This window comes from Anopheles arabiensis, chromosome 2 (genome assembly GCF_016920715.1).
Source record: "Anopheles arabiensis isolate DONGOLA chromosome 2, AaraD3, whole genome shotgun sequence".
In the NCBI taxonomy this organism is placed as follows: Eukaryota; Metazoa; Arthropoda; class Insecta; order Diptera; family Culicidae; genus Anopheles; species Anopheles arabiensis.
This window is the reverse complement of record NC_053517.1, coordinates 71,236,277-71,264,059: the sequence shown is the minus strand read 5'-3', so window position 1 is coordinate 71,264,059 and position 27,783 is coordinate 71,236,277. Positions and strand designations below refer to the sequence as shown.

At 45.0% G+C, this 27,783-nt stretch overlaps 1 protein-coding gene across 1 annotated transcript in view; it reads right to left on the bottom strand.

Moving 5' to 3' along the window:
* LOC120895150 (homeobox protein araucan) overlaps positions 1–24,705 on the bottom strand; it is a 61,191-nt gene extending 36,486 nt beyond the window's left edge. Inside the window, exon 1 of the mRNA XM_040298239.1 lies at positions 23,641–24,705. Coding sequence (XP_040154173.1) covers positions 23,641–23,745 — 105 coding nt within the window. The 5' untranslated portion in view covers positions 23,746–24,705. The remainder of the gene's footprint in view (positions 1–23,640) is intronic.
* Between the last annotated feature and the right edge of the window lie 3,078 nt (positions 24,706–27,783).

Here is a 27,783-nt window from a genome sequence, read left to right as displayed (position 1 = left end):
ATCTTGACGGCAGTGTTTGACGGTTTTATTTTCACGAAACGGACAATGGAAACACGAGCCTCTGATACACGACGGCCTGATCCGCTGGCCGCATCCGTTTTTGTTTTCCGAAATTTTAACAAGGCCATATTTGTTCTATCACAAGCATGCAGCGTTCCGGTTAGTTTCCCCTTGCCTCATTTACCAGCAACTATTACTGCTGAGCTAATGTGGCAAGCTAGAAAAATGGCCATTTTACTTCGCTTTTGTGTACGAACCCTTGTGTTTTTTTAAAGAGGATTCTTAGGCACCCTTTGTCAAGGTAGGGTCCCAACAAGACCCACAAAAAACAAGGTGTGTTCAGCGGACTGAACACGCTTGTAGGCCATGTTGTTAGTACAACTGGGGATTTTTTGTTATTCCTGTGCGTTAATAAATCGTTAAATACGCTCTTTACAGACGTTTATCGAAAAGAGAGGGGAACGGGCAACCCGGTGGCTATACTTGCCACGAATGCGTATGTCTGTGCCATTTTACGACCTTCTAGGCAACAAAACGAAACTGTTTCGGCCATCTTTGCTGGTTGCAGTTGGGATTTTCCGCCAGTTTGTGTGAGTTTATGAGTGGTGCTGTTGCCAGTTTCTTTTAGTGTTATTCGCACCCTGCCCAGCCACCGTTCCGGTTCCGGCACGATGAGCTTCGCGCTTTTCTAGCGCGTTCATTGGAAAATAGATTCCAACACTAATTCTATCTCTGCAGCCCTCCCTTCAACCCGAAAACTGTGCATTTATTGCTGCAACGCTTATCAATAGAGCCCATTTGCCATGAACAAACTCGGCTGTAGCTGTGTATGTGTATCGTTGAGCCGTCAGCGATGTGTGACGGTGTGTAATTCAGCAGCTGTCGATTTTATTTCGCTTGAAACTCGCATAAAACAATCAAACTATCTAATAAAGCATACAGTAGACGGCTTGGTTTCACACACGTCCGCACCGAAGTTTTTGAGGTTTTTGCAAGTAACAAACAAGAAGGAAAAAACGGTATGAAACCAATTTAAAAAAATGAAACCATGTTTTTAAGTTAATAAACAATGACACGGATTGTGCTGCGCTCCCGGTTGCGCTCCGCCATCCTTTCGCCACGCCGAGAAGGGCTTAGAAGCGTTTTGTACTCCACGTTAGGTCGGTATTAAGTTTCACAGAAGACTTACTTTCGAGGTCGTAGACATTGCGCCCCGCTTTTCGCTTGCCCAGCCCCACTCCTCTCGCAATTCGCTACTGACGAAGCCAATGCAACGGCTTTAGAAAAGGTTGCTGATGGAGTTTCGTGCAGACTTCAATTACATCGATTTGCTCTGACTAAGCGAGGAAACAAACAACTAGTACAACAAGCATCAACTTGGTAGCAGCCCTACCTCACCCTTGTGCGACCATTCCTTCCATCCCTTTTGGGCGCACATCGCATCACCTCACCACTCACGTGCCGTGATCTCTATTTCTGCTCGGCTAGTGCACCTTGGTGTATTTATTACACACACACATATACAGCGTTATGATCATGCACACACGAAATTAAAGAACCCGAGCCACTAGACACAGTGCCACTGCGGATTAGTTTGCAATTGTAAAACAATACCCTTTCCGCCATCAGATCAGTGTGCCGGGAGGACGAGAACCTGACGCCAGCGGCTTACAACATGACATGACTTCAATTCGTGGTGAAGGTAGGCACAGCTACACGAACAACAAACAAACAAACGAATGAACGAACGAATAAAAAAAAAGAACCAAATCAGCAGAAGCAGCGGAAAAATGGTACAGAACTGAATGAGTACATGGCAGCACACGGCAGCAGTACAGTAACGTCATGAAACACGAAGCGGTGTGCTGTGTGGGTTTGCGTTCACCCGCCGGGCCCGTACGCCATCTCATCTCCCGTGCGGTAATGGTGGGCGAAATGAAAGGCTATTAATTAATTAAAGTTTTAACATTCAGTGTCATGTCTGGTGCGCATTAACTACTCGTTTACTCGTATGACGAGTATGACGCAAAAACCCGGGTAATGTAAACTCTTTGCCGCTGGCCGCACAAACCAAGACATCGTGCGGCATCGCGAGCCGGCTTACAAATGAGCAATCCCACTCTCTGCTGTGTTGCGGGTGATTGTGTTTCCCCAGATTGCAATAGCTGTAAATGTATGTTTTCTACAGAGTGTGCAAGCTCCGTTGTAAGTGAAATGATGCCATTTAAAAGAAATTTCTATTTCCTCCTGTCACACCACTAGTTAACTAATTTCTAATCACGTCGTCTACCCTCTCCTTATTTCATCAACTGCTGCTAAGAGCTTTCGGGGGCAACCGGGCGTGGTGAAAATATTCCCCATTACAGTTCATCCCGTCTCGCCTGTGCCCGGTGCCCGACGATCGGTGTAGTTGGTGGCTTTGAAAACTTGATTTATGTATTACACGATCATAAATTAACAGCAAATAAGGCTACCAGCCGTTTTATAGACACCGGATCGGATCGTACGCTAACGAGCGTGGTGGCGCAAGCGCAAAGCTTTCATTGAGTATCATCACCGAGCACAAAGCAAACGCGTCGAGCTGTTGTGATTCAACAAATGCGTCTAGAGAAACCTAAACACACGCATCCACACACAACCACCGACACACGTAGGCATCCGAAAGAGGAAACGAAACGATCGATAAAATTAATACCAACATCGGTTTTAACATTCGCCACCGGTCGATAAACGGTAAACGTTATGGTGCCGTGGCTAGTTAACCGGGCGATCATGATCATCACCCTGAGCCGATCATGATCATCACACACCGTCGTTATTATCGCCGTCATCGTCGCAGGCACAATCAAATGGGGCCCCTGGGTGCGGTTCCGTACCATGCCAAGTGAGCCATTACACCCGCACCTTAGGCCCTGGGCCTTGGTGGAGCGATGGGACGCGATGGGACGCAGTTGCGATCGACGCAGATCCTAACCCCCACCTAGCTGGTCACCCCATAGAAAGTGAATCTCTACAAGCTTGTCGATCTATCGATCGATTCGTGTGCGATAAAAATCAAAAGAAAACAAGCTACGTCGGCGGCACGACAAATGTGTCGCGTTTGTTTCCATTGTGGATCGCCTGGGCCTGGGGAAAGGTCGCGCGGCTGGGCACATAAAATATGACCATTAGCGGTATTAATCTTCTTCTCCCGCTTCCGCGTGCGATCCTGCGTGAAGTATGGTGGGGTACGGGTGGGGAGCAGGGAGGAGAGGGCTAGTTTGATGAAAATCTAATACCAAGAGCTATCGACGTGTGCGTGCCTGCTAACGTGGGCACGGCGGCGAGATGCGATCGATTGGGAAGAGCGGTGATATTGTAGTACAACATGAAATTGGTGGTGAAGATGCTTATTTGAATAACAACAAAGCAGCGTACGATGGGATAGGACAATTTATGTCCTAGCCTTAGGAGAGCCTTCGCTGCGGCGGGGTGCAAGAGTGGACGCACAGGGAACATGGGTGGTTAGAAAATAACCGGTCTTTATTGGGCGGTCAGTGACGATAATAAGCCGTTGATGGTAGGCTTTGCGCTCGATCGGTGGATTTTCCCATTTGCATGTGTAACAAAAGGTGGAGAAAAAGTCTAGTGTGGAAGCGATCGTATCGATTGCTGGTCGTTTTCTGAATAAGCATAATAAAACAACAGATAACACAATGCCTGGATGGAGCATGGATTCGGCTAGATGTGTGTTTGCCTGTACGAGCTATAAGCCGTATTTAACTACTTAATCTGGCCGTACCTCCACTGCCAAGTTGAGGGATAAAATATAAAATAGGCCAATCATTTATCGTACCTCAACGTGTAGGCAAGCTTAATGTTACGAAATTTAAGTTAGAGCTTAAAAACGATATATTTTCTACAAAGTAATGCGCAACGTTTAATATGGTTCTGACATGACTGATTGTTATGAAACTTAGAAATAATATTGTAAAGACGCATAAAAATATCTGTTCATCATTGTTATCACTCGTCCTCGAGGTTTCGAAATAAACTCCCCAACAATCGAGTTGCAGGAAAGCATGAGCATGTAAGCATGAGCATCTCCTGCCTTTCCTAGACACAAAAGAGGCGAAAATCCTTAGGCGGCAAGATTAGGAGAAAGCAAAACGAAACTAAGACCACCGAGGAACGAACCCAACCACTAGCGACCGTTCTCACGTACGACCGAGAGTTTGCGTGTCCCCTGAGAGTCATCTTTACCGACTGTCACCTTTGCTCGTTCGAGAGGAAAAGAATCCCTCATCCATTTGGGCGTAGGGGTGTTTCGGGCCGTGGTTGGCAAATAATGAAAGATCGCAACGCTGATTTCCAATTCCTAGCGACACACACACATTCATACACGCTCATACAAGGGACGACCCTTTGCAAACGACGGCGACGAATGGCTAGCTGCCCTAATCACATTAAACGCCACGAGTGATGGTGCTAATAAACACATTAAACCGTAACGAAGGAAAACAGATTTTCCATAAATAAACAATAAAAACGTTGCTAGAAGAGGCTGCGCTTTGTGTGAGTGCGGCGTCCCCAAAGCGGGCCGATGATCACACCCGAGATGACGACACTCGGCAACAGCTGGGCAGGCGGTCGAAGTTGAAGATCCGATTCGGAAGATAGGAAGTGATTTGGGCGTGAGGAGTCACCCGAGTTATCCTCCTCACACTTAAAACAGCAAACGACGAAGACTGCCGAAAGGAGGAAAGATACACATACAAACGCACAACCATTCGTTCAGGATTGAGTTTTTGCTGGTTCACAGTCTGTTCAGAGGACGGTGATGATGATAATCATAATAATAATAATAATACCGATGACGATGAGCTGGATCTAGGATGGACTGATGATAAAGTTCTTCCGGGTGACGACAGCTTCGTCCTCCATCCCTAAGGATCAAGCGAGAGGCGGAGAGGTCAAATATGAGTTTGATACCGTCCAGCCGATGGAACCGAATGATATATGAAGTCTGTTTGCCACGGGTGGCTTAAGGACTGTATCCCGGTGAAAAATGTGCGCATCCAACCGACAGATGACCAATCGTCGAAACAAGCACCCCCGTTTCATCTTCTCCTGTCTGCACCTTTAGTCTGTTTTCTTCACGGTGTGTTATGTTGGGTGGCAGAGTTTCACGTGCACCGGTCGTGAGGGGGGGGGGGGGGGGTAATAAAAACCGTTTCATTTTTATTCCACAGTCGTATAAAAGTTATATCAAACCGACTTACACCTACGAATGGCGTTCCTTTTCCGTTCGAATGCCGCGGTTGAGAGGCCAAGGGGAGGCAAGCAGGAACGGGCCGACAGTTTGCTTAATCTTCGCCTGTTTTACTGACTTCGTTTCATTTCGCGGTTGTTTGTTTTTGTTGCCGGCAATGGTTCGCACTGCAATCATATAAAACCGAAGCAAAAAAAAGGAAGCCAACAGTGCCGGCAAAAGAAACGAGCAAGAGAGAGAAAGAGAGACTAACACACAAACGGGGAAGCAAACGAAGCGAAACCCGGTACGAAAATGGACATAAATTTCGTCGAACCATAAAATGTAATATTTTATTAATATTAATATTTACATTGGAAATACGACTCCAAATGTGTGCCCGACGAACGCGCGCTTCGCTTTGGGGGCGATCGAAGCGAAATGATGTGCCTTTTATCCACACCTTTGGCCGACGATTGACGATTGATGTCGTCGATGTTTGGCACCGATAAGCTGGGTAAAGAAGGGGAGGCAACCCCCTCATACTCACCGGGCATATGACACACGATGCCCTGTGGGAAGACTTGGCGAATATCTTGCAAACCAGTGAACCGCAACAGCAGCACAAAAACAAAAAATAAATACCCTTAAGAATACATCGAATAGGTTATCCTCCGTAGGGATGAAACATAAATGATACTTCATCGGCAGTATAATAAATGATGGTGTCTTTGGTGGGTCATTTCCTCGGAAAAGGAGGACAATATCCCCAACAGGGACTGGGTACATATTGGCAGCAGTATGTTCCTGGGAGAAGTTATCACACCTCATCTTTCCACAATCCGTCGAGTGGGGTACACTACATTCGCACGTCGGCTTCAATCAAGTGTGACATTAGTTTAGCGACACACTCCTTCTTGAAGCCAGATCGCTTTCCAGTAGCTGCGGGTAACGTATAGTTTTGGAATTGGATTTCACATACTATTGCCCGCTAGGAGCAAGGGACCTCTCCATCCAAAAGCCTTCTAGCAGTGGACGATTTTTCCCTTGCAGCAAGCTGTATTTATCGACGGCTTCAACACAAAGGATCAACCGAAACTCGATACGGTGCGGAATCATTTATTAAAACGTTCTCCGGCCTATGCCTAAAGCCCGTTGAGGGCGTAGAGCGTGCGAAAGGATGTTAAAGCAGTGTGTGTGTGTGTTGTGCGGCGGCGTTACAAGCCCCGCCGTCGTCGCTGTTCCATCGGGTGCCGTTCATCAATATTTATTAAGAAACTGATTTTCCCTACCATCTCACCCGGTTTCGGTGCCGCCCGTTTACCGCAAATAGGATAAACATCCTTCCAACTCCCAAAGCTACGAAGCCTTATTCCGCTATGCGTCCTACCCTTCCCGAAAGAGGGTATCCTCCTGTACCGTGTGTGTGTGCGAGCATTGACTGTATGTGTTTGGTTTGACTTTTGTTTACTTAGGCAATGATGTGTGTTATTTCCTTGCGGGCTATTATCCTGCACTAACATGCACTCGTCCCTGCTTTCTTTGGGCTGGGTTTTCCACGTTAGCCGCCACTCTTTGCACTGTTTTGCTTCAACTGTATTTATAACACTTTGCTGCACTTCGCTGCCAGGAGCCTGGAAAAGGATATACAGACCGTTGGGTAGGGCGTAAAGCTGGCTAGCGCTGACAAAAGATAGATAGTTTTGTGGTTTTATGCTTTCTGTTGATTTTACCTTTTCCTGTGTGTGTGTGTGTCCTGTGACCTCGGCTAAAAATGCAGCCTCGGATCGGGTTTGGAAAGGAAGAGAAAAGGAAGCAAGCTTTGCAATGGCATCATCCCGTCCATCCATTCACGAATCTTCTGCTGGCACCGTACCGTGGGCCGGAACGGTGGGTCGAGGTCGAAGCAAATAAGAAGGAAAGCACGATTTCAAAGCGTGTCGTGTGATGGACTTTAATGTGATTATAATTCATTTCCCTTGTGGAAAAACTGTCACAACATTTTTTTTATTTATGATATTTGCCTCTTCCTGCCCTGCGTGCCAAACCGACCCGCCTGCATCACGAAACCTGCAATACCTAGACCACCAGTCTCGAGTCTCGGGACAGTTAGTTTGTGGTTTTTGTGAAGGGATTGGACCCCATTCGATTCGTGTTATTGGTGGTTGCTTTGCTAAGCGTTTTGCTGTTGTCTGTTGTCACTATAAATATTAATACTTCCGGTGTGCGGAACTACACCGCTGATCGATCGATCGGGCCACGGAATCGAAGGGAAGGTCCGTAAATCGATTACCAACTCCCGCTACGCACGCACCGCTGACACCATGTATTGCCCCCAAGTCAGGGAACTATGTGTCGCCCTCGATCTACACCCCGTGATCGTAAAGCGTGTGCCTTTGCGGCAAATAAATGCAAACTTCTAGCGGCTCTAGCAGTCGGAATCGGAATTGCAAAAAAGGTGCAACGAATGCATCCGGAGTGGAAACCACATGGGACGAAGGAAATTAAAAGCGGAAGGGTGGGCTGCGACACACAAACAGTGACGGCTGCGCAGACATAATAAAAATGACAACTAGCAACAAGAGTACATAAAAAAAAAATTGTCCAAAACAAAATAACGACAAAAGTGTAAACGGCCAGGCCGGCCGGCGTTAATGTGTTGGTTTTTGTTTTTTTTCTTCGACCTGCGCATCCCTTACACTTTGTTCGTAAATCAAGCGAGGCCCTTCTTAAGTTACGGCCGGCAGAGGCCGTACGGCACTGCTCGCGATAGGCAAGTAGCGGAAAAATGAGAAAAAAGACACACAAACACACAAAAAAGTGAAATAAAACCTGCGAACGAATGACTGCCCGGAAGGGACTGGTATGACAGGCGGGTGGGACCGCCACCACTGCACCACGCCAAAATTCGAATGCGCGGAAAGGTCAGAATGTCAGCACCCCTACCCTCCGGGGGCAGTCCATCGTGGTGGTCAGTCCACTTAAACTTTCAAATAAATGTCACATCAAATGGGTCCGTTGCAGTTTTTCATCGGCAGTCTGGCAGTGGGACCGTCGAAGTGCGAGCCGCGGCAGCGTTTGCCACACCGCCTTTTCGGTGGGCTTGTAAAACAGAAACATTCAAAAGCAAAGGTAGCCGAAGACGCTTTGAGTAGAAAAACAAGTAAACTGTCAAAAAAAAGCCGGCGCGATAAATTAGTCCACAACTGCAGCCCGCGATGGAAAGCGATACAACCCAACAAATAAAAAGCAATGAAGCGAGCCTCAGTTGTCTGAACCGGGCAGGTAAGGTGACCGCAAACCGTCTGGTGGTTTGTGCATTTTGGGTGATTGCATTTCGATCGATCTAGAAAACGGTTTCGAGTGGCCACTTTGTATGCCTCAGCAAGAATAGCAGACAGCCAAGCGTTGCGAAAACAGCTCTAAATCAATACCGCGTCAAAACAATATCGCACGTGCTAGCAAGGAAATGAGGTGAGGTGTATGACATTTCCGCGTTTCCTCAAAATACCTACTTCCAAAACTCAGTTTGCCTTCTCTTCCCCCCCACATTGCTGCTGCATCGGAACTAAAACGGAACGCAAAATATGGATCAATCGGTGACGAGAATGTTTTACAAATTAACCCCACATCCAGGGAGTGTCTGTCTGGTCGCCAAGGTGTACGCAACCGGTTTCATGTGATCGCAATAAAATCACTGATTGCAAGCATAAATAAGTTCAGATCGGCCGACCGACTGCGGGCAATGATTGCACAAGCAGAGAAACTACAAATGGGAGCAAGTGAGAAAAGGCGAGCGAAAAAAAACAACAAACTAGCCTCCATTAACTGCAAGACACCTGCGCTGCACCCCGGGGGCGTGAATGAAACTGAAAAGTTGATAAAAACATGATTTCACTTTTGGCAAAGTGTGTTGCTGTCAACAAATTAGTCAATTTGTGTGGCGGTAACTAGGGCAAGCGGTGGGTTGGTAAATTTCCTCCTCGAATCCCACAAACGAAAATGATTAGCTAAACTTGTTTTTCTCTCTTTCTTTTCGTAAATGTAACCGTGTTACGAAAAGCTTGAAATAAATATTTATGCACTCATTACCGTCGAGCGAACGAGGTTGGTGGGGCAGCAGCCAGGCGAGGTAAAGGCGAGAGTGGAATTCACTCTTAATAAAAGAAGCAAAAGACGACGATGCTTTACATTCGCAGATTAGCACGATCGCAACTACCTGGCCGACTTTGATCGCTGATGGGTGCCGCGGATAATAATGTTGTGTGCGGCTAATCGTGATGGTGAGGTAATGCAATTACAACCGTTTGCATTTCACGCTCCACCCCCTGCCAGGGAATGGGGCGAGATGGCCGATTCGCCGGAACACATCCGCGAGGGAAGAAGTTTCATGTGCGGGTGTCCACAGCTCTCCCTCTCTCTCTCTAGCGCTATTTTTCTAAGCGCTCGTCATAGCGCGTCGCAGCATTAGAGTTGCATTTGCGGCACGGTCACGATAAGATAAGCTAATTCGGGAAACCTTTTAAGCAGCAACAGCTCGCGCTCCGTCAACTAGCAGTGCGATAGAGGGGAAAGAAAGAGATAAATATAGCAAGAAGAAGAGGTGGCGAGAAAAGCAAAGGAAAAATGGGAGGGAGAGCTATGTTGCTGTGCAGCTTTGGAGCAGCATGAATTTCAAATAGTTCACTTGAAAGTCAATTAACTCGTTCCGTAAAGTAAAGTGGAAGCAAATTTCTTGGCATTCTCCCCGCTTCTTCCATCCTGCCGATATATAATTATGAAATTAGTGCAAGCGCACGCAAGCTCACGACTAGGCGGCATAAGAATTCCCTCCCTGCTTGCTTTGCTCCCGGCTCTGGACTCCATTAAGCGTTTGGAGAGTGGAGGAAGCAAAAAAAAAGCACTCCCATTGCAAGTAATAGATTAGCTGCCAGGGTCCACCCCATAAAGACAAGCGCAAAAGCAGCGCACAACAACTGCTTGGAGTACTTTTTTACGTTTCTTCTTCGGACTCGCTCGCTTTGTCACGGTAACCTCTTCAAGTAAAACGGTGCAAATGCGCGAAAGATACAGCGGACGGCCTCTTTAACTACTTCCATTCGCAATTCGCACCGGGACCGATCCGCAGCAGATGCCAACCAACTTCTTCCCATCGATTTGTGCATTTGCCGGAGCGTGTATGTGTGTGTGGGAAAATGCCTTCTTTTGCATCAGAAATACCTTCCACCAAAGGGGGATGCAGAGGGAAAAAAACAACGCAGCGATCGGGAGGGAATGCTGTTGGAGAGGGAAAACACCTCAGCGACACCAGGGACCAGAATCCGGGAGCGCTCCGTGGGCATCATCAGCATAACGTATTGCATTAAGATATGCTTTTGACACGTTCCTCGGTCGAAGTGCCGGGTTGTGGCGGGAGCAAGTGAGACACCATGATGATGATGTGCCGCCGGCACCGTGCACCGATGTTGGGCAACCGCAATGGAGGTGAAATAAAATGGGCGGCCCACACGATAACAATGTGTCAGCTCGTACGGCGGCGGCGGCGGTCGCAGCCACGGCAAAAGGTTGTGTCAATTTCATCCCGGCGCAGGGAAAGTTTTCTTCGCGGCAAACGAACGAAGCGAACGGGTGTTCCAAGCTTCCTTCGAACTACTACTGCTGCTGCTGCTGCTGGCGTGTGCAACCGTGAAATGATTGATCACCACAATGTAGCACATAAAACACCATCATTCAACGCAAGGGAACAAACCGAACCGAGCCTAAACTCGGCCGATCCCCGGCCTCCGGTCGGCCTGGTCGCCTGGTTCACTTACTTGTGTGCATGTTGGATGTTGTGTAGGTTTTTTTTCTACTTTCATGTTCTGCGTGTGCGTTTTTTTCTGCTACCTCCTTGATTTGTCGGGTGCTTTTTTGCTTATCGCACTAATAATGATTGGGAGCGAAAAATGTTTTCTCGTTTCATGTAGTTGATTTTTTCACTCAATCTTGAGATGGAGGGTAACTAGCAGGGAAGAAAAGACGGAGGTTTGCATTAGATTGTACACGTAAGCCCCGCCACTGGGAATGGTGCTGCGTGCGTGAATAAACCCCATTACAAGCTGGATTCCAAATACGCCAAATAGAAGAAACATAAGATCTTTCCACGGGATATAGAAGTTTTATGAGGTTCTGATTTGTGCATGCCACGCGCAACGGAAGCGCTAAAGCTGTTGCTCAACGTTAACCCTGAAGACAGCTCGGGACGGCTTACTACTTTGCTTCCGAATTACAAATACCAGAATAACGTCGACAAAACAAAAGATTCAGAAACCGAAGGTGGAATTATTTTAATCTGGAATGTGTTACATATTGTACATGAAATATTCATTGATTATGTTTTTCTTTAGCAAAGGTTTTTACTTTACATGAAACTCTTGACACACTTCCTCAAAGCTTTCTGATATAATCTCGTATCGAAAAAGTAAGTTAATTGATCTCTATGCTGTATAATATAATTGTCGACACTATCCTCCCAACAAGAATCTAGTTATAACGTATTCAACATTTCTTGATCACTTCGAGCGCCTTACAACACGGAAAACATTGCTGTACGGCTTTCAATTACTGCGCTCCCTCCGAAGGAATGTTGCGCGTAATAAAGCCATCATAAACCACCGATCTTCCATCGCCCTCCGGGTTCCTCTCAGTCTGGTCTTCTTAGTCCGGTATGGCGTGTGTCTATAAAACGGTACCTGTCGTTTTGCTGCCGTACTGTGTACGTAGTGAGCCACAAAGGGGCAACAACGACAAAACAAAAAAAACGAAGCAAAACCTGGCATACATACCAACGAAACAATTTTATTGCCACTAATTACAATTCAATTCCGCAGTCAAAGTGACTTTGTGACGGCTCGTTGTCACTGTTTGCTTAATTCCTGTAATTGCCCTCACCGCTATCCCCCTGCTGACTTCTGCTTGTGACGCCCTTCAACGCCTGACCGGCTGGTCGAAAAACCGTTTGACGGAAGTGTCTGTATGTGCTGGGCACTGGAAGGGCTACCATTTAAGGATTACCGCGATCGGACACAAAAAAGAAGGTTTCCAATCGTTTGCCGGAAACGGTTCCACTGGCACGTCAGACAGTACCACCCTTACGGGTAAGCGATCGTAATCGAAGCAATGCCACCACCGAACCCATCTTTGGCCAAGGTAAGTGATCCATTCCAGGCAGCTTTCCTGGCCCCGATCTTTGTGTCGCTTTGCTGGACAAGCATGCAAACAAGCCACTCATAAACAACACAAAAATAAAACAAGCAAAGAGAAACACTCACACAGTACAAAGTACACCGTGTACTGATCGGGCGAACAACAGTTCACTCAACAGAAGGCAGATTGGCGCACACGAATTGCGCCCCAAAACTGCACCGACCCCGACAGAAGGCAGAACCGGAACATAGGCGGTGAGGTAAGTGGTAAATATTTCAAGCATTTCAAACAATCACGCCATGCCATTACTTGTTGAAATTTATTACTTTACATTGTTCGGCCGCCAGCGTTCTAATATTAATTATATACAATAAAAGTGTTAATTAAACCCATCGCACGATCACGATCGCGTCTGGAAACACGGGAGAACGAGTGCGCGAAAAACCCGCCCAAGCTTAAGCATGCTGTCACGGGCTTAGGAGGGTAAAGGGGTTTGCTATTTTTTTGTTCCCCCACAACAACGAATGCATAAAAAACCTAGGTGATCATGGGCGAAGGGCGCGTGCGGTGACTGTACAGAGGTACAGCAGAAGAAATGCAGAACATACGCATGCGGCGTGTGATCGAGTGTTAATGCTGGCCGAGGCGAATTGCAACTGCACCAGGGCACGCATTATGCATAGTGTTGGCCCCTTTTCTCAGCTCAAACACCACTGGGGTGAAGATGTCGTAGAAGACACTTTGAATGTGTATAAAAAATAAAAAATGTAGCGAACCAATTTAGCTGTTTACACAGCGCTACCAGCCACCGCCACCATCATGCCCGCTACCTTACTCCGTTTTGTTCTTCAACTTGTTTTATGGGTCTGTATGATTGTGTTATTTCCCATGTGCGAAAATATTATTCAATTTTGTATTTAAAAAAAAATATACATCAGTCCCGCATATTGGAACAAGGCGGAAGTTCGGCCCCAGCGCGAGGTTACAAAATAAAAAAGTAATGCTAATGAGGTATAAATTTCAACATTTTATAGTCATGCACTTATTATCGCCAGTGAGCCGTTTGGCTGGCAGTTTCTTATTCGCCTACTTCAGGGCGCCCAATTTCAATGCACAATAGAGGCTTTAGGGCAACGAATGGCTTATTCAAAACTATAATCTCTGTGTCAATGTGTGTCTGTCTGTGCTGTCAAAGAATGTAGATGATCATTGAATACATACTCCGTCTAGCGGTGTGTCTCGAACTTCAAACGCTGTGTATCATGCATCTAACAATACTTTGAGTTATTTTCTACTTTTTATGTTTTCGCATAGTAGCTAAAGCTGTAAGTGCGGCATTGTGCCTTCCATACTCATTTTAGTTTATCATGTAAAAGAATAGTTTCCAGCTCGTGCAAAACATGTTACCGAAAGGAAACGAGCAGACAGGAACGATAGGGCAGTGGCAGTGGCAAGGAACAGGCTATAAATTTCTGTGCTAATTGCCCTTGACAAAAGTAACCGATGGTGATGCGATCGTGGCAACCGCAGATGGACCCACCAAGCTCACCAGCCGAAGCAAAAGGCCATCCCAGCAACGGTGTTTCTGTCCTCTTGTGTTTCCTCTTTTTTTTTGCGCTGGAGATGTTCAAACAAACAACAAAACGTCAAACGGAAAAACTCATCAATCTCGAGTTATCTCGTGCGGTGGAAACAGAACAGGCCCAAAATAACAGGCTGAACAGGCACGAAGGCGATCGAAGGAAGCACTAGACACAGTGCGTGAACATATTAATGCACACACACACACGCGCTAGAGATGGCAACACACCAAAACAAGAAATGAACCGACTTGAGCCGACCAGGCTGTAGAGGTGCGACCCCTTCAGTGTTTCCAGCTGCCAAATAGGTGACCAAATTACCACGTTTCGGTTACGTTGCGTGGCCGCTGGCGGCCTTTTGCATTTTCGGCCCGATGACAAAGGTGTAAATTGAAATCAACCATCTGTTTTTGTCTTCAAGCTCCCCACACGCTTCCATCCCCAGCGTCGGTTTCTTAAGGGCAGTGCGTTGTTTTTTGTTTTACACTTTCTTCATGTCGTTTCATTGAAGCCGCCCAAGTCCTTTTGGTTCCAGATCGAGCCGGCGAGCCCTTTGCCAGCCCTCGCGTCGTACCTCGCCGATCGTACGACGCGTGAAGAATTATGAACCCCATAAGCAATCAATTTGAAGAATCTGGATCGCCTTTCAACACACGGGGCGCATCACAGAGCGTGTTCTTCCATGGGGAGGCAAGAAAATCGGAACGAGCAAACGAACGACTTCACTGTAAAAAAGAGACCCGAAAAGGTAATCAGCGATATTTGATACATTTCTAAACGAGGTCTCTAAGTTTTGGGGTTCCTTTCGTACGGGATTTTTCGAGCGTTTTGGTCTGCGTGTGTCTTAGTTAACATTCATGCTCTTGCTTTCACGATCATCATATGCCACACATAGATCCGCATCGGGGTGAATGGCAGAGGGACGATCAGCAAAAGTGAAGTTGAATGAGTTTGCCATACTGTTTGGGGGCATTTTGTTTTTTACTTGTGCAAAATAGCAAAGAGCACACACACGCCAAACAAAACAAAAAAACAATCCAAACCAGCAACGACAAAAGCGTAACATTTGTTAAGTCAATTCTAATGGACGCTAATGTGCGATACTGCACCGGATTCGATAAATCTTGGCGTGGGAATGGGTTTCCTCCAGTGGGGCCGTTCGGTATCGCTGCTTATGTATAATTCAAATACACCTAAAGGTTCATCCTCCCATCTGCTGGGACGATGATTTTGCTGTGGCGAATTAATACGTCGTTGGACGCTTCATAAATCTTGCCCGCGCGACAGCGATCGCCGGTCGATCGGCGTCGCCGTGGAGGGGCCACGAGACGGGGCACGAATTATGCTGATAATGTTACGATGTATGTCACCCAAAACTCATCACGATCATGGTACGCTTGACGAATGTACAATAAGCGGAATGAATGAAACGTGTGCTATGGAACTTATTCGGAGCTATTGTTTCTGAACAAGGGTAATAAGGGACAAATAAATGATTCATAGTGTTACGGACATTTTCGGGAAGTTTTTGTGTGTGTGTTTTTAAGCAGCACAGATTACCCATCAACGTCCCATAAACCGGTTAGCATGGCATTGTTTTGCGTTCCATTTGCTGTTCGTAAAGTTTCCAAAATGTTTAAGTAAAATCACTTTTTGTTAATCGTCCTGTAAGTTTAAAGTACAAAAACTTAATTTCGGAGCCAGAGCATTTTGCTTAATTGAAGCAATAATCACATTCCCTACAGTGCTTGATTGACTATGTAGTTGATTTTTCTTTTGTTTGTGAGCTTCACGCTGTGCCAAAACTGCTTAATCAAAATTTTCCAGACCGTGTTTTGACTAAGTTGCCCGATCGATGTCCTACCACATGATCGCGTGTAAAGCAATTTTTAACACGTTTGCGTTCAGACATGGGTGTGTGTGTGTTTTTTTTTTGCTTCTGAACAGGGCAAGTTTCAAGTTCCACTACGCTTCCGTGCGGATGTGGAAGTTTTTCTTTTTGGTACGGTTTGCAGTGTACAATTGTATGTGAAATGTCAGCAAAGCGAGCGAGCCGACCTGGCGATACGTTTGCATTCTGTTTCCCAGGTTACTCGATTGCGATGAAATGGACAAATTCGTAGAACGTTGAACTGTTTAGTCTATCTATATATTTTTTTTAATTATTGGCAGTCGTTTTTACGTGAAATGAAACTGTTCGATTCATTCATGAGTTGGGTTGGATCGCGCTTTTGTTATGCATTATGAATGAATTAGTGTTTGCTCGTACAAAACAGGTAAGCAAAGCACATTTATGTCTCACCAGGTACATGTCATTTTGGTTGAGTACTGATGAAACTTTTTTTTCCTTTTATTTGTAAATCAAGATCTGTTTAATGATATTGTAACGATGTCACATGTATTTTATAAAAGCACACTTTGTGCTATTTCCCACTTTCCAATTAGAGTATCAGTAGCTAAATTGAGGACGCACAATTGTTTTCGTTCGATTCTCGTCCATTCCCACCCATCGGAAGCCGTCTGGTGCGGTCGAGGGTGAGTATATGTTTTAATAAATTAATCAATTTTTATTTTCCTTCCTCTCTGACCGTTGCACCAGTGTTGGTTTGGTGTTGCGTTTTATTGCTTCTATTCTCACAATGGTTTTTTTTATCCGCTTTCTCGTATGTTTTCCAGCGCATGCCGGCCGGCTTCTGTTTCACCCACGTTCGACCGCGTGGCTATCGTTTGGATTTCCCTTGCGCCAGCGACAGCCGTACTGGCGAACGGTGCAATTCATTTCCATTCAATGCCGCCACGGCACGAACAATTGAAGTACATACACCGGAAATTATTTGGCAATTTATCGTAATTTATGAGTAATCAATTTTATTTCACTCCAACGTCACTTCCCTTCCATTCCCCCCCCCCCCCCTAACTAACCAAGCAGCCCCTCCGAATGATTCGTTTCGCTGTATGTGTTGGACCGGTGTTTGGTTTTACTTTATTATCTTGACTTGTTTTCTGTTCGCTATGCATCATCACGCTTCTTGTTGGTTTGTATGATTTTCTTTTTATTTACAATTGACATGTTTCGGTTGTTTTTTTTTTTAATCCTTGGGTCGGGGAGAGGATGAGAGTGATGGTCCAAAACGTTGCCCCCTTTAGAAGTGTTTTTTTTTTGCGTTTTGTTTATTGGGCTTTGCTTCAAGTCGGTTTCTCTTTATGTCTGCTAAACGATTTTCATTTTATTTTTGCTTTGGTTTGATAGTAGTATCTCAATTTATTGTACATCCTGCAAATTTTATGCCTTTTTCCTTCCATTTGAAAACATATATTGATTTCAAGCAAGTTTTTGTCTCATTTTTTATTGCTATTTTGATTTTTTGGTAGTTTGCGTAGAGTTTTTTTTTAATTCGATTTGATGCCTTGTTTTTTCCTTGTTGTTTTTAGCGTATCCTTTCCTCTTCATTGTGCTAACTACAAGCGTACATTTCTGCTGATTGTTTCAATTTCAACGACGTAAAGGCAACACTAGTCACCTGCCGGTGTAGTTTTGGTTTTGGTCGGCCCGTCTCGCTCGCTATATTATATGCTTTATTGCAAAGGGTGTAATTGACCATATCCGGTCGGTTTGATTGTAAATATTGCTCGCATTTTTTTTCGTTTAACATGTACGCTGGATAGAAAATGTTGTTTTTGGCTGAGCAAAAAAACGATACACTTACAGGAAGGAAACCTGACACCGTTGGAAACAAAATCCAGCGTACGAATTCGATCGTGATTTTTTGAATGGCAAGAGCAAAAAAGTGTTGCCAATACTGGCAAGTTCGATCAACTGGCGGGATTTTTTTAAAAGAGAGAGAGAAAAAAACACACCCATTGCGCCTAGTTGATTGCTACGAGCGCGTCTCATTGACCATGTGCCGGAGACAAATGGTGGATGTTTACATAACGATCGATCGAACGCGAACTTTGTTTCCATCAATCGACCATGGAATTGGTGTTGGAACACGCTTATCAGCGCTTTAACCGAGGTAAAGTTTGGTGTTTTTGCTCCTTGGCGCTATTTACTATAAACTCAGAAAAGCGCGTGTGATCGAATAAATTCGCAGGTAGTAGCATACGTTGCTGTTTGTGTTTATTATAGCCACTGTAAGCAAATGGTCAATGCATAAAAGTTTTACAAACCGTGGAAAGAAAACAAACTTTAAATATAGCTGCTTTGGGGCGCAAAACAATTCGTGAAAAGTTTACCACTATTCCAAACACGCCCTTTCGAAGGTATACTCTTAACGGAGCAAAAACTCGTTATTAGTTTTTTCCATCTTCTATATTAACCCCCTTTTTACCACCCGATTGATGGTTTGGTACGGTTGGCGCAAAGTGGATGCGTAGCTTTACACTCGATCCTTCAGCACAACTCGACGAGAATGTGCTTAAACATTGGCTACCATTCGGTAACAAGTGTGTGCACCGCATGCCCCTGCTGATCGTGTCCCCTATCGATCGTGTTCGATCGCAATGAAGAGATTGCTTTCAACGGTACGCCGTCGTTCGCCGTCCACACGGTGGTACTTCAGATGGTTCAAAGTCGATTGGTGGTGAAGTGTAACCATTAACATAAAATTTCAATATGAATTACAATCTTTCCTCGCCAGCCCCGTGAGCCGGCCAGTGAGCTCACTCACTAATGGCTACTTCTGTCCGAAGCTTTCGTTACACCATTCAGACACTCGCGCCTCGACGACGGCGAACACCATGATCCACACGCAAAGTACGGTGCCAATAACAAATCTGGCTCCACTTCGGAGGGTAATTAAATACAGCTTCGAGTGGCAACTGCTGCGGGATAATAAAGTTGTACATCCTTCGGCTTGGGAGGGGTTTCGACATGGCTTCGAGCTTGTAGTTTACTCAACCTATCGAGCGTTACCGATTGAGGGGCTGCATTGTTTTGTTTCGATTTGTGAAAAAAAAGTATTTCTATTCAAATCCAAACGCACCGTAACGCTAAGCTGAGAGTGCTGTAGCAAAAATCTTCACACCAAAGTGCTACGTGTTCAAATGGCTATGCGCTACCTTTTGTCCATTAAATAGAGATGAGTTTTCGATTGGTTAGTTCAACGTGAAGCCTACCGCCGCCCCGGGATGATCACATTCCACGAGGCGGATGGGTGGTGTCGCGCGGGAACGCGATTTCTTGAGAAAGTACACCTCAAAAAACAATATTTTCCCATCGCTCTCATGGTCGGGGTTGTGCGTTTTTGGGGTGGTGCTTTCGAAACAGAAATCTGTCCCGCACAAACTGTCATTGAATTCATCAGCGCATTCACGCTTGTGCGCTCGCCTTATTATTAATGTTCTATTGAAGGTGCTGCTTTGCGTTCCGATGGGTTTCAGCAGAAGGAGATGCAGGCTGAGTGTGGTTCCGGAGCGGTACAACAACAGGGGACCGGCCTCATTCCCCCGCGAGCGCAACGACGAAGCAAGCGCGGCGAAGGGAAGGAATTGTGTACAGCTCTATTTTCTGGACCATTTACAAACTCATCAACGATAATGTATTACGCACCGTGGTGGTTAAGCACATCTTCGCTTTGCTCGCCTTGCTCTGTTCGTTTGGTGTGTCCGCGCCTCGCAACTGGAACTGTTGCAACGTAACGCCATCCACCACCCTAGAGACATTCCTTTCAACAACAACAGCACCATCAACAACGGCACTGTCCGTGGGTGACGAAAACTGTGCGCCTCGGCGCTGAATGGATGGATGGATGGGTGGTTGGATGGATGAGAGTAAGACGTATCATTTTCTCATTTCGGGGTACCTTTTCACGGTGGGGATGAGGGTAACGGGTGGTGGGATGTGGTCTGGAGATGCTTGAGCAAACCCATCGAAGGAAGATCGTAAATTTAGTTATCATAATACACGTCAAGTTAAGTTTAAACGAAAGCCCCATTTGAAGTGATCTGAAGAAGCGATCATCAGCCGCGACAAGAGTTGTGTTTTGGGTTCGGGCAGTAGTTGTATTTTTTTCGGTCGTTTCGGAGAGCCTGCTTGGTGTAAGATGAAGCTCGCACAAATGGAGACCAAAATTTACTGAGCCGAGAGCAAGAGAGAGTGGGAAACACACAAATTCCACCATGATGGAATTACCAATGGTTACTTCATTGGCTGTCTGTGTGTAATTGCTCCTAGTGATGGATAGACTCTAAAGTGTTGTGGAGTAACATTTCTACCAAATTAAGAAATAGACAACAACACACTGTGAGCTGTATCGAACCACACTGGTCACAAATCACTCGCTCACTGATCTTGTCGATTTGGTGACATTTAATGAGGGGTCTTTAGGGCCTCATTTCGGAGATCGGAATGAAAAACCCGCTCCGCTCTTTGGTAGCATCTACTCGAAAGCATCAATCGTCGCTATAAAGCAAACGACACGATTGCCTGACACTCCCAGCAACGCCCACTCGTTTGTTGACATTGTACTGTAGCGAAAATGATTAAACCGTAATTAATTTGTACCACACTACACTTCCCTTGAGACCGGTTTATCACGCAATCACAAGCACACATGCGCACACTTTCTTTTCACGTATAAAAACACGTTTGAAGGTTGTAAGAATTAATTGCTTCGAGCGAATGTTTTTCTACAAACTTCAATAATGCAACAAGCCGTCGGCAGTTTACTACAGAGAAACATATTTTTGTTTCAATTTTGATATTATTTTTGGCCACCTTAAACCTGAAGGTTTACACATTCTTACGTATGCTTTTTTACCAGCAAGAAAAAAAAACTTTAAATATGTTTTCCGCCATTGATGTAAGCTGTAAGGTAACATCTTACGAACAATGGCGACTACAACATTTCCCTTGTGTACTTATTTTGCCACACTCACTAATAATGTAGGTAATTATGCAAAATGTTCAACATCACTCTCAACCTACCCGGCTCACACGGGCACCGAGTTGGTAAGAGATTGGCAACACGGAACGGAAACACCATAGCGGTAGACGACATCAAACCTACGCCCCATTGCATGTTCTGACACGAACGCGGAGTCAAACTGGCGACACTGGTTCCGGATCCTCCCGGGCAGCTTAATTCCTTGCAGATACTTGCTTTTAAGGGCTGTCCCGTTTGTTACGCCCCAGCAAGAAAGCTTCGGGTTGTGCGAAATGAATCTTACGAAAACTACGCAAAACAAGTGTATCACTTGTAAAATGGGAAAAGTTTAGGTGGCCCTGCTTTTCCGTACCACCCGTTCTCGAGCAATCCCCGAACAACATGGCCCCATTTGCGCTGTGTCCAAACAAGGCACCGGTTTACGTGCTCCGTTCTGAGCCGAGAGCAATGGCTTTGCTGGCTCGGGATGGGTGGCACGGCTTATTTGTGTAGCAGGTTGATTAATACGCGGTCCCGAGGGTTGTTGAATGTTCCGGAGCAAAGTTTTCTCCTGGTAGGCATTAAATTAAAAATGCTACACAGGCGTGTTGAAATTGGTTGACATTTTTGTAAGTAGAAGTTATGTTGGAAGAAATCCTACGAATCCCCTTTTTCGGTTGGGGAAGAATTATTATCTTTGCAGTGAAGTTTACACGCGTAGAAGGTTCGGCGGTTAAAAGTTAAATGTCGAGGCAAATAGCTTCAAAACTTTATGATTTATGAAATAATTCAAATAACAATGCTTTATAGTTTAGGGAAATTTAGAAATAATTGAGAGAAAACCCCAATTTAAAAAAACTTGCAACAGATGAGTTACATTAACAAACAGCTTGATTTCTTGTTGATGCCTCGTAACAGTCATTATGATAATTAGCGATTGTAAATCAGACAACGTTACGTGTTGCAGATTGGTTATCTCAATAACGCCGTTGATTCGACTCAGGACGCTTACACAAGACACAATACTAAAGCAACAAGTATTGGAAAACTGTGTTATTAGTTCGAGGTAATAAAATTATCCATCCATTAAAACCTGTAAATTTTCGGTTCATTAACAAATGCATAAATCAATCTATTGTGATTTAAGATTCATCACATTCGGAGGATTTGAAATAAACCTTGGAATGTATTGATTGTACTGATTTATTTGCAACCGTCTGTGAATATAAAACACTCAGAAGCTCTTTTCACATTCCCAAAATTTCCAACAATTCAATTCATGCGACATACCACAATCTTCTCAAAGAATTCTGCCCTAAGCCCTTCAACAGGATTTCGCTCTGGTAAAGCGTTGAAATCATTTTCAAACTTCATTCCAGTCACGTCCAGTGGGGGAAAATAATGGTGACACAGAACTTATTTCTCATCGTCTCACTGCTCACGAAAAAAATGTTCACGATATCGATCCGACCGGATGAAAAGATGTGGGTTTGAAGAAAGCTCACAACGAAATCATTTTACTTTAAAGCTAGGTTAGGCGTTGTCGCCGGTAGGATCCTTTATGCTTATACAGCGTAGAACTAAAAAATCTTTTTAAACCTGCTTTGAGAGGGAAATATATCGGCAAAAATATTTTACGGCAAGTATTTTAGCCTCTAATTCGATAACTTTAAGCTACACAGTCACACAGCGCATCATGCCTCACTGAACACTGGCAGAACGTGTTACTCGTTCACATCTAGAAGTGCAAAAACGTCCCCCCAAGGGTAAAATTGTACTCCTCAACTGTTCCATCCTTCGCGACACTGGTATGCTAAGGCACATACTTACGATCCCCACCAAACAGCACACACACATCTACACACTCCGGAAGGAGCATAAAAACGGCCAGAAAAAAATCACACCAACCCTCAGGGCTGGCAGAGAAAAATCAATACTTTTCAACTCCCAGGGTGGCTTTTTGTCGTCGCGTCAATTTTCTGCCATTTTGATAAAATGAAAACACACCGACACTTATTCACACATACACACACACAAAGGATCCGAATCGATGCTGCGCCGCGGCCGAGAGCTTTCTTTAGGCGCACAAGCACAAGCGAGAACCCTCCCGAGTGGAGGATGAACTTGGAGCCTGTGAATACGATTTTCCTCTCCACGGGCATGTTCAATACGTCCCATTCCATCGTCTACGGCTGTGTTGGGGGATGATCTTGCTCCCTTTGCACACAATCAAACGCGCTTTGCTCCAACACACACATACACAACTCGGTTCAGGTTCGAAACTGAATGCGGAGTTTTAAAAGCATTTTTTCTTTTGTACGGACTCAGCCTTCTTTTTTTTGGTTGCCGTCCACCCATTTCCCTCCCAATCGCGGGGAGTTCGCTGTCCTGGATCTCTTAACTGCTCCCCGGAGGTTGTATCTGTGTGCGTGTATTTGAGTTTGGCAGATTTTGAACAGATTGAAAGTGGGCTAACGGGTACGGTGTTCCATGTGCCGTTTTCCCTTCAACTTACGCGTGTTACATAGATACGCGATGGACACGATTAACTGTTCGCTTTGCAGACTTTGCTGAACATGTCATCAGTCATAATGTTTCCTTGGGGAGGACGTTAAAATTGTTTGATCTTTAAAATTTTGTTCTGTGCCCAACATGAGAGTGGATCGACATTGCACAAAAAAAGCTAAAAAGCCTCAACGGGAGTAATGTCACAGTTTTGCATTGCCATCACACTAATGATTCCTCGAATTGAATTTGCAGCACGGTTTCGACAACTTACCTGAGCGGATGGCGAGCCTCGGAAGGGAAAATGTGACATGGTTTTCTCTTCACCTGCAACTGCAAAGCCGCTGGAACGCCGTTCTCCAATCACTGTCTCAATCATTCACCGAACTTTTTATGAACTCGCGTTCCCAATGTAGTATATTACTGAATAATGAATGTATTGCTTTTGGGGATGTTTTTTTTTTGCCTGCACAAACAGTGTAATGCTAAACAGAAGCACACTTTTACCGATCTGTGGGTGTGTATTTTTTTCTCGATCCTAGAATGAATGGCTTAATTTTCAACTTTACCAGTAATCACATAAATCACATTGCATTACATTTCACCAGTTGACTATCACTGCACACGTTTCCATCGATCGTGGTCTGTCAACCGAGCAGTTGTATCGTTTCTTCACGCAAACCTCTAACAATCCTCCGTAAAGTGATCACCTTCACACTGGAAGCAGAAGACCGGCATCATCAGCAATATTGGCTGCTTTCGGACATTTTAATCAATCTTCCAGAACGTACAAAACGATCGCACGCACTCGTCAGACATATGACATCTCTTGATCGATGCTGGTTGTTTATGCATTCTACTTGCCACGACTATTTAAAATTATCAAAACGGGTATCACTGCAGGGAATGCCGCCGCTCTTTTGACACCGAACCTGTTCGATTAACACACACACACTTACACAGTAGTTGCAGAACGTTTAGCAGTTGTAATTTGCGGTGTGATTGTTTTGCGATATCTCGCTGCACTGTAAAGCATCGGAGCACCGCTTTTGGTTCACTCGCGTTCACCCGACAACATGCGCAAACCCGGTGAGGCTTTGTTTACAGCAAACGTTTTCACAAATCGCGCGGCCTAGTGTTTGTACTCCGAAAACCCGACTACGCACTCGGAATCGCGAGATTAATCACGGTAGCTTGCAGTAGCGCCAAATCAGCGCCACGCTAAACTCCGCTAAACTCACGCAAGAAGGTTTCTACTGCTGCACGGCTGCTGCGACAACGACAACGACGACGACGGCGAAGGCAGACAGCAGCATGCAACACACGACGGCTTCGATCCGGTACGAGAAATACAACTAACGCTGTGAACTTTTCCGTTTGCCTCCCATGGTACCGACCGGGTGTCTGCTCTCTCGCTCTCCCGCTATCCCGGGGAAGGAAAAAACGAGAAAGCGCAGGTCGACACCTCCTCCTTATTTTTTCCTGCGCACCACACGTGCAAGAGTGAGAGCAAAGTGGCATTTTTTCGATTGCACCAATACACATTCACACCGAGCCCTTCACACAGCACGGCATTCCGCGAAAAACTTCCACACGCACACCATCGATTCTTTCGCGGCGCATCTAGTTGGCTCGTTTTGCCCTGTGCGCAGAGCGCCGTGCACGAAAGAGAAAGAACACGCTGCTCCGTTTCGCTGAATATAAAAAGTAAACAAACGAGCTGAATAAAAGAAAACAACCCCCTTTTATTGTTCGAGGCGCGAAGAACTACAACCCCGCGGGCGCGACTTTTCTCGTTTTCCCCTTTTGAGTGTGTGTTTGTGTGCTTTTTTTTCTTTTATTTGTGCAAACGCCTTTTCCCCTGCAACCCAAAACGTACACATAGATGTTGGAGGAAAATAGAAAACAGCATCTATTGGAGCACACACACACAAACGCAAACTAAATAAGTAGGGAAAAACAAAAAGAAGCACACGAAACCTTTCGCACGCGCACCAAACAACGCAGCGCACTGTGGCGTCACAACCGCGTCGTCGTTGTCGTCGCCAGTTGAAATCTCGTGCGTTGTGCGATTCGAAATGCTTCTGGCGGCCGATGGATGGGATGAGACCGAACCATTGGAACACACCCGTCCTGCGTGCTAATGTGTAAAACGAGATGAACAGCAAGTGATACGACGACGATGTGAGCAGGGTGTGTTACACTGTCTTTTTGTTGTAGTTGTTGCTGTTATTGCCGTGGTTTTATCCTTTCTTAAATCCACTGCTACATCGATTGTTTTTTTTTGTTGTTCTTCTTTTTGCCATATATATTGCACATCCCGTGGTCAACTGCGTGACGATCGAAACTCCTCGAATCCATCGTGCCACGCACTGAGTCAGTTTGTGAGAGTATGCTTGCGCTCGCTATGTTCACGACTGATTCAGGCGTTGGGTAACGTTCGGTGAGACAGTGGGAAAAAGTTTTCCATTCTCTGTGATGGAAAACGCGAACAGTTTTGATCCTTTTGTGTAGCCGTCGGTAACAACGGCAGTGTTCCAAATTGTCTCTGTATCGACCACTTCCTTCCGATTTGTGTTAAAGCTGTGTAACAGTCTTGCCAGAGGAATAAAGCAGTGTATCGTAGTAGTAAAACATGGAAAAATTGATTTTGCACCTTGTAGTAGTTATACTAATCAGTCGTTGGTTTTCCACTAATAATTGTTTCTCTCTTTTTTCTAACTAACTCGTGTTTTAAGGTTCTTGCTTCTTTTTCCCGCCTCGTAAAGCTGGTTGGATATAATAAATCCAATATCAAGCCTAAGCCAACGTCAAGCCTTAGTTGTAATATCCTCCCTTAACAAACTTCGAGTAGATAATGGTGTTTATTTAAAATAACTACAACTTTTCTCTCTCGTCCACAATACCACCCTGTATGCAGCGTATAAAAATGGAACCCATGTACTGTCATGATCCCTCGTCTTACCAGTGAAGCTGCACCGATACCCACCGAGAAAAAAAAGTCCCACCAAGCGGCTAATCATTTCCTTGTTTTCGAGGAAATGAAAAGAAACAAAAAGATTAATGAAAATATATGTAATATAAAAATTACACCCGACTTACCCCAAGGGGATCCCGTCTTCTGCCCTGCACTGGGCTGGTGCTTCGCTTATGTTTACCGAGATGTTCAGCATCTCGTTTTTTTTGTCTCTCTTCCCCATTTTTATACCACACATACAACCTCTAAGCCTGAGTATTTGTGTATGAGTGTGTATGTGTGTCTCTGTTCGTCCGTTAATTTGTTTTATTTTGCGATGAGATGCGAATTATGTTTTTTTTTTGTAGTCTGCTTTATTCGCAGTGCGAATTCTTTTTTTCTTCTTCATTCAAACTAAGCGCTTCCTTCGGCTTTCTTGCCTTTCCCTCCATTGCACCGCTTGCTTCGTCACGGGAGAACCATTTTCTCACCTTTTATTCGTTTTTCATTATGCGCAAAAAAGAACCTTGCCTCAGTGGTTTGCGCGAAACAACTCGCTTTCATAATTCATTCTGGATGCATTTTGTTACGTTAAATAAGGTGCAGACTATAAGCTTCTACACTTATTCGTATTCAAGCTCCTTTTGCTGAAAGGAGAAGGCATTAAGGGACAAAAATAAATACGCACACACACACACAATTCATCGAAAAAGCATCCAGGAAGGGGAAGAAAAAGAAGGAAAAGCGAGAAAAATTCGCTTCGTTGGTTTTTGTGTCTTTGTTATTAACGTTGAATGTGTTTATGTTAGGTTTTGGTGCGTGGAAGTGGTGTGAGGTGGGGTATTTTTGCTGCGTTTTCAATGTAGACCAATCCCTGACGAAACGATGGTTTTAACGATGGGAGATTATGTACAGAACAACTTTAGATCGTGTTCTAGGTTTGAAACAATCGCACCTCATCCACCGTATTCCTCCGCCATTCTTCGGCTGGAGTGGTGTTTTCTACTGCGCTGCGCTGCGAATTAAATCTCCTTCTATTAAATATACAAAATACCACTTTACCCATCGGGCGTACCCACTCACACAGCGCAACGCAAGCGCTTGTGTGTATAAAAATCTGTTAAATATTATTTCCTATCCAGCCCGATAGCGTGCGTGGGGTATTTTGTTTTGACTATTCAAAACCTCAACCCAAAACCTCGCAGCATACCGACGGGAAAACGAAAAAAGAAGAAAGACATCATTAATTTCTGATTTATTATTATTAAAAGTTTCAGACACCCGTCACAAAACAGCCATCCGCAGTTTGGCGAATGTGGCGTGAGCGGACGGAAGGACTTTGTTTCTATGTGTTTGTCGGTTAGATACTTCCGCACAATGAAGTGGAGTGTTGGTGCCATTGCAAAGAGTCCATATTAATTAATTATCACAAATACAATCTTTGAGCTGTTAATATCTTTG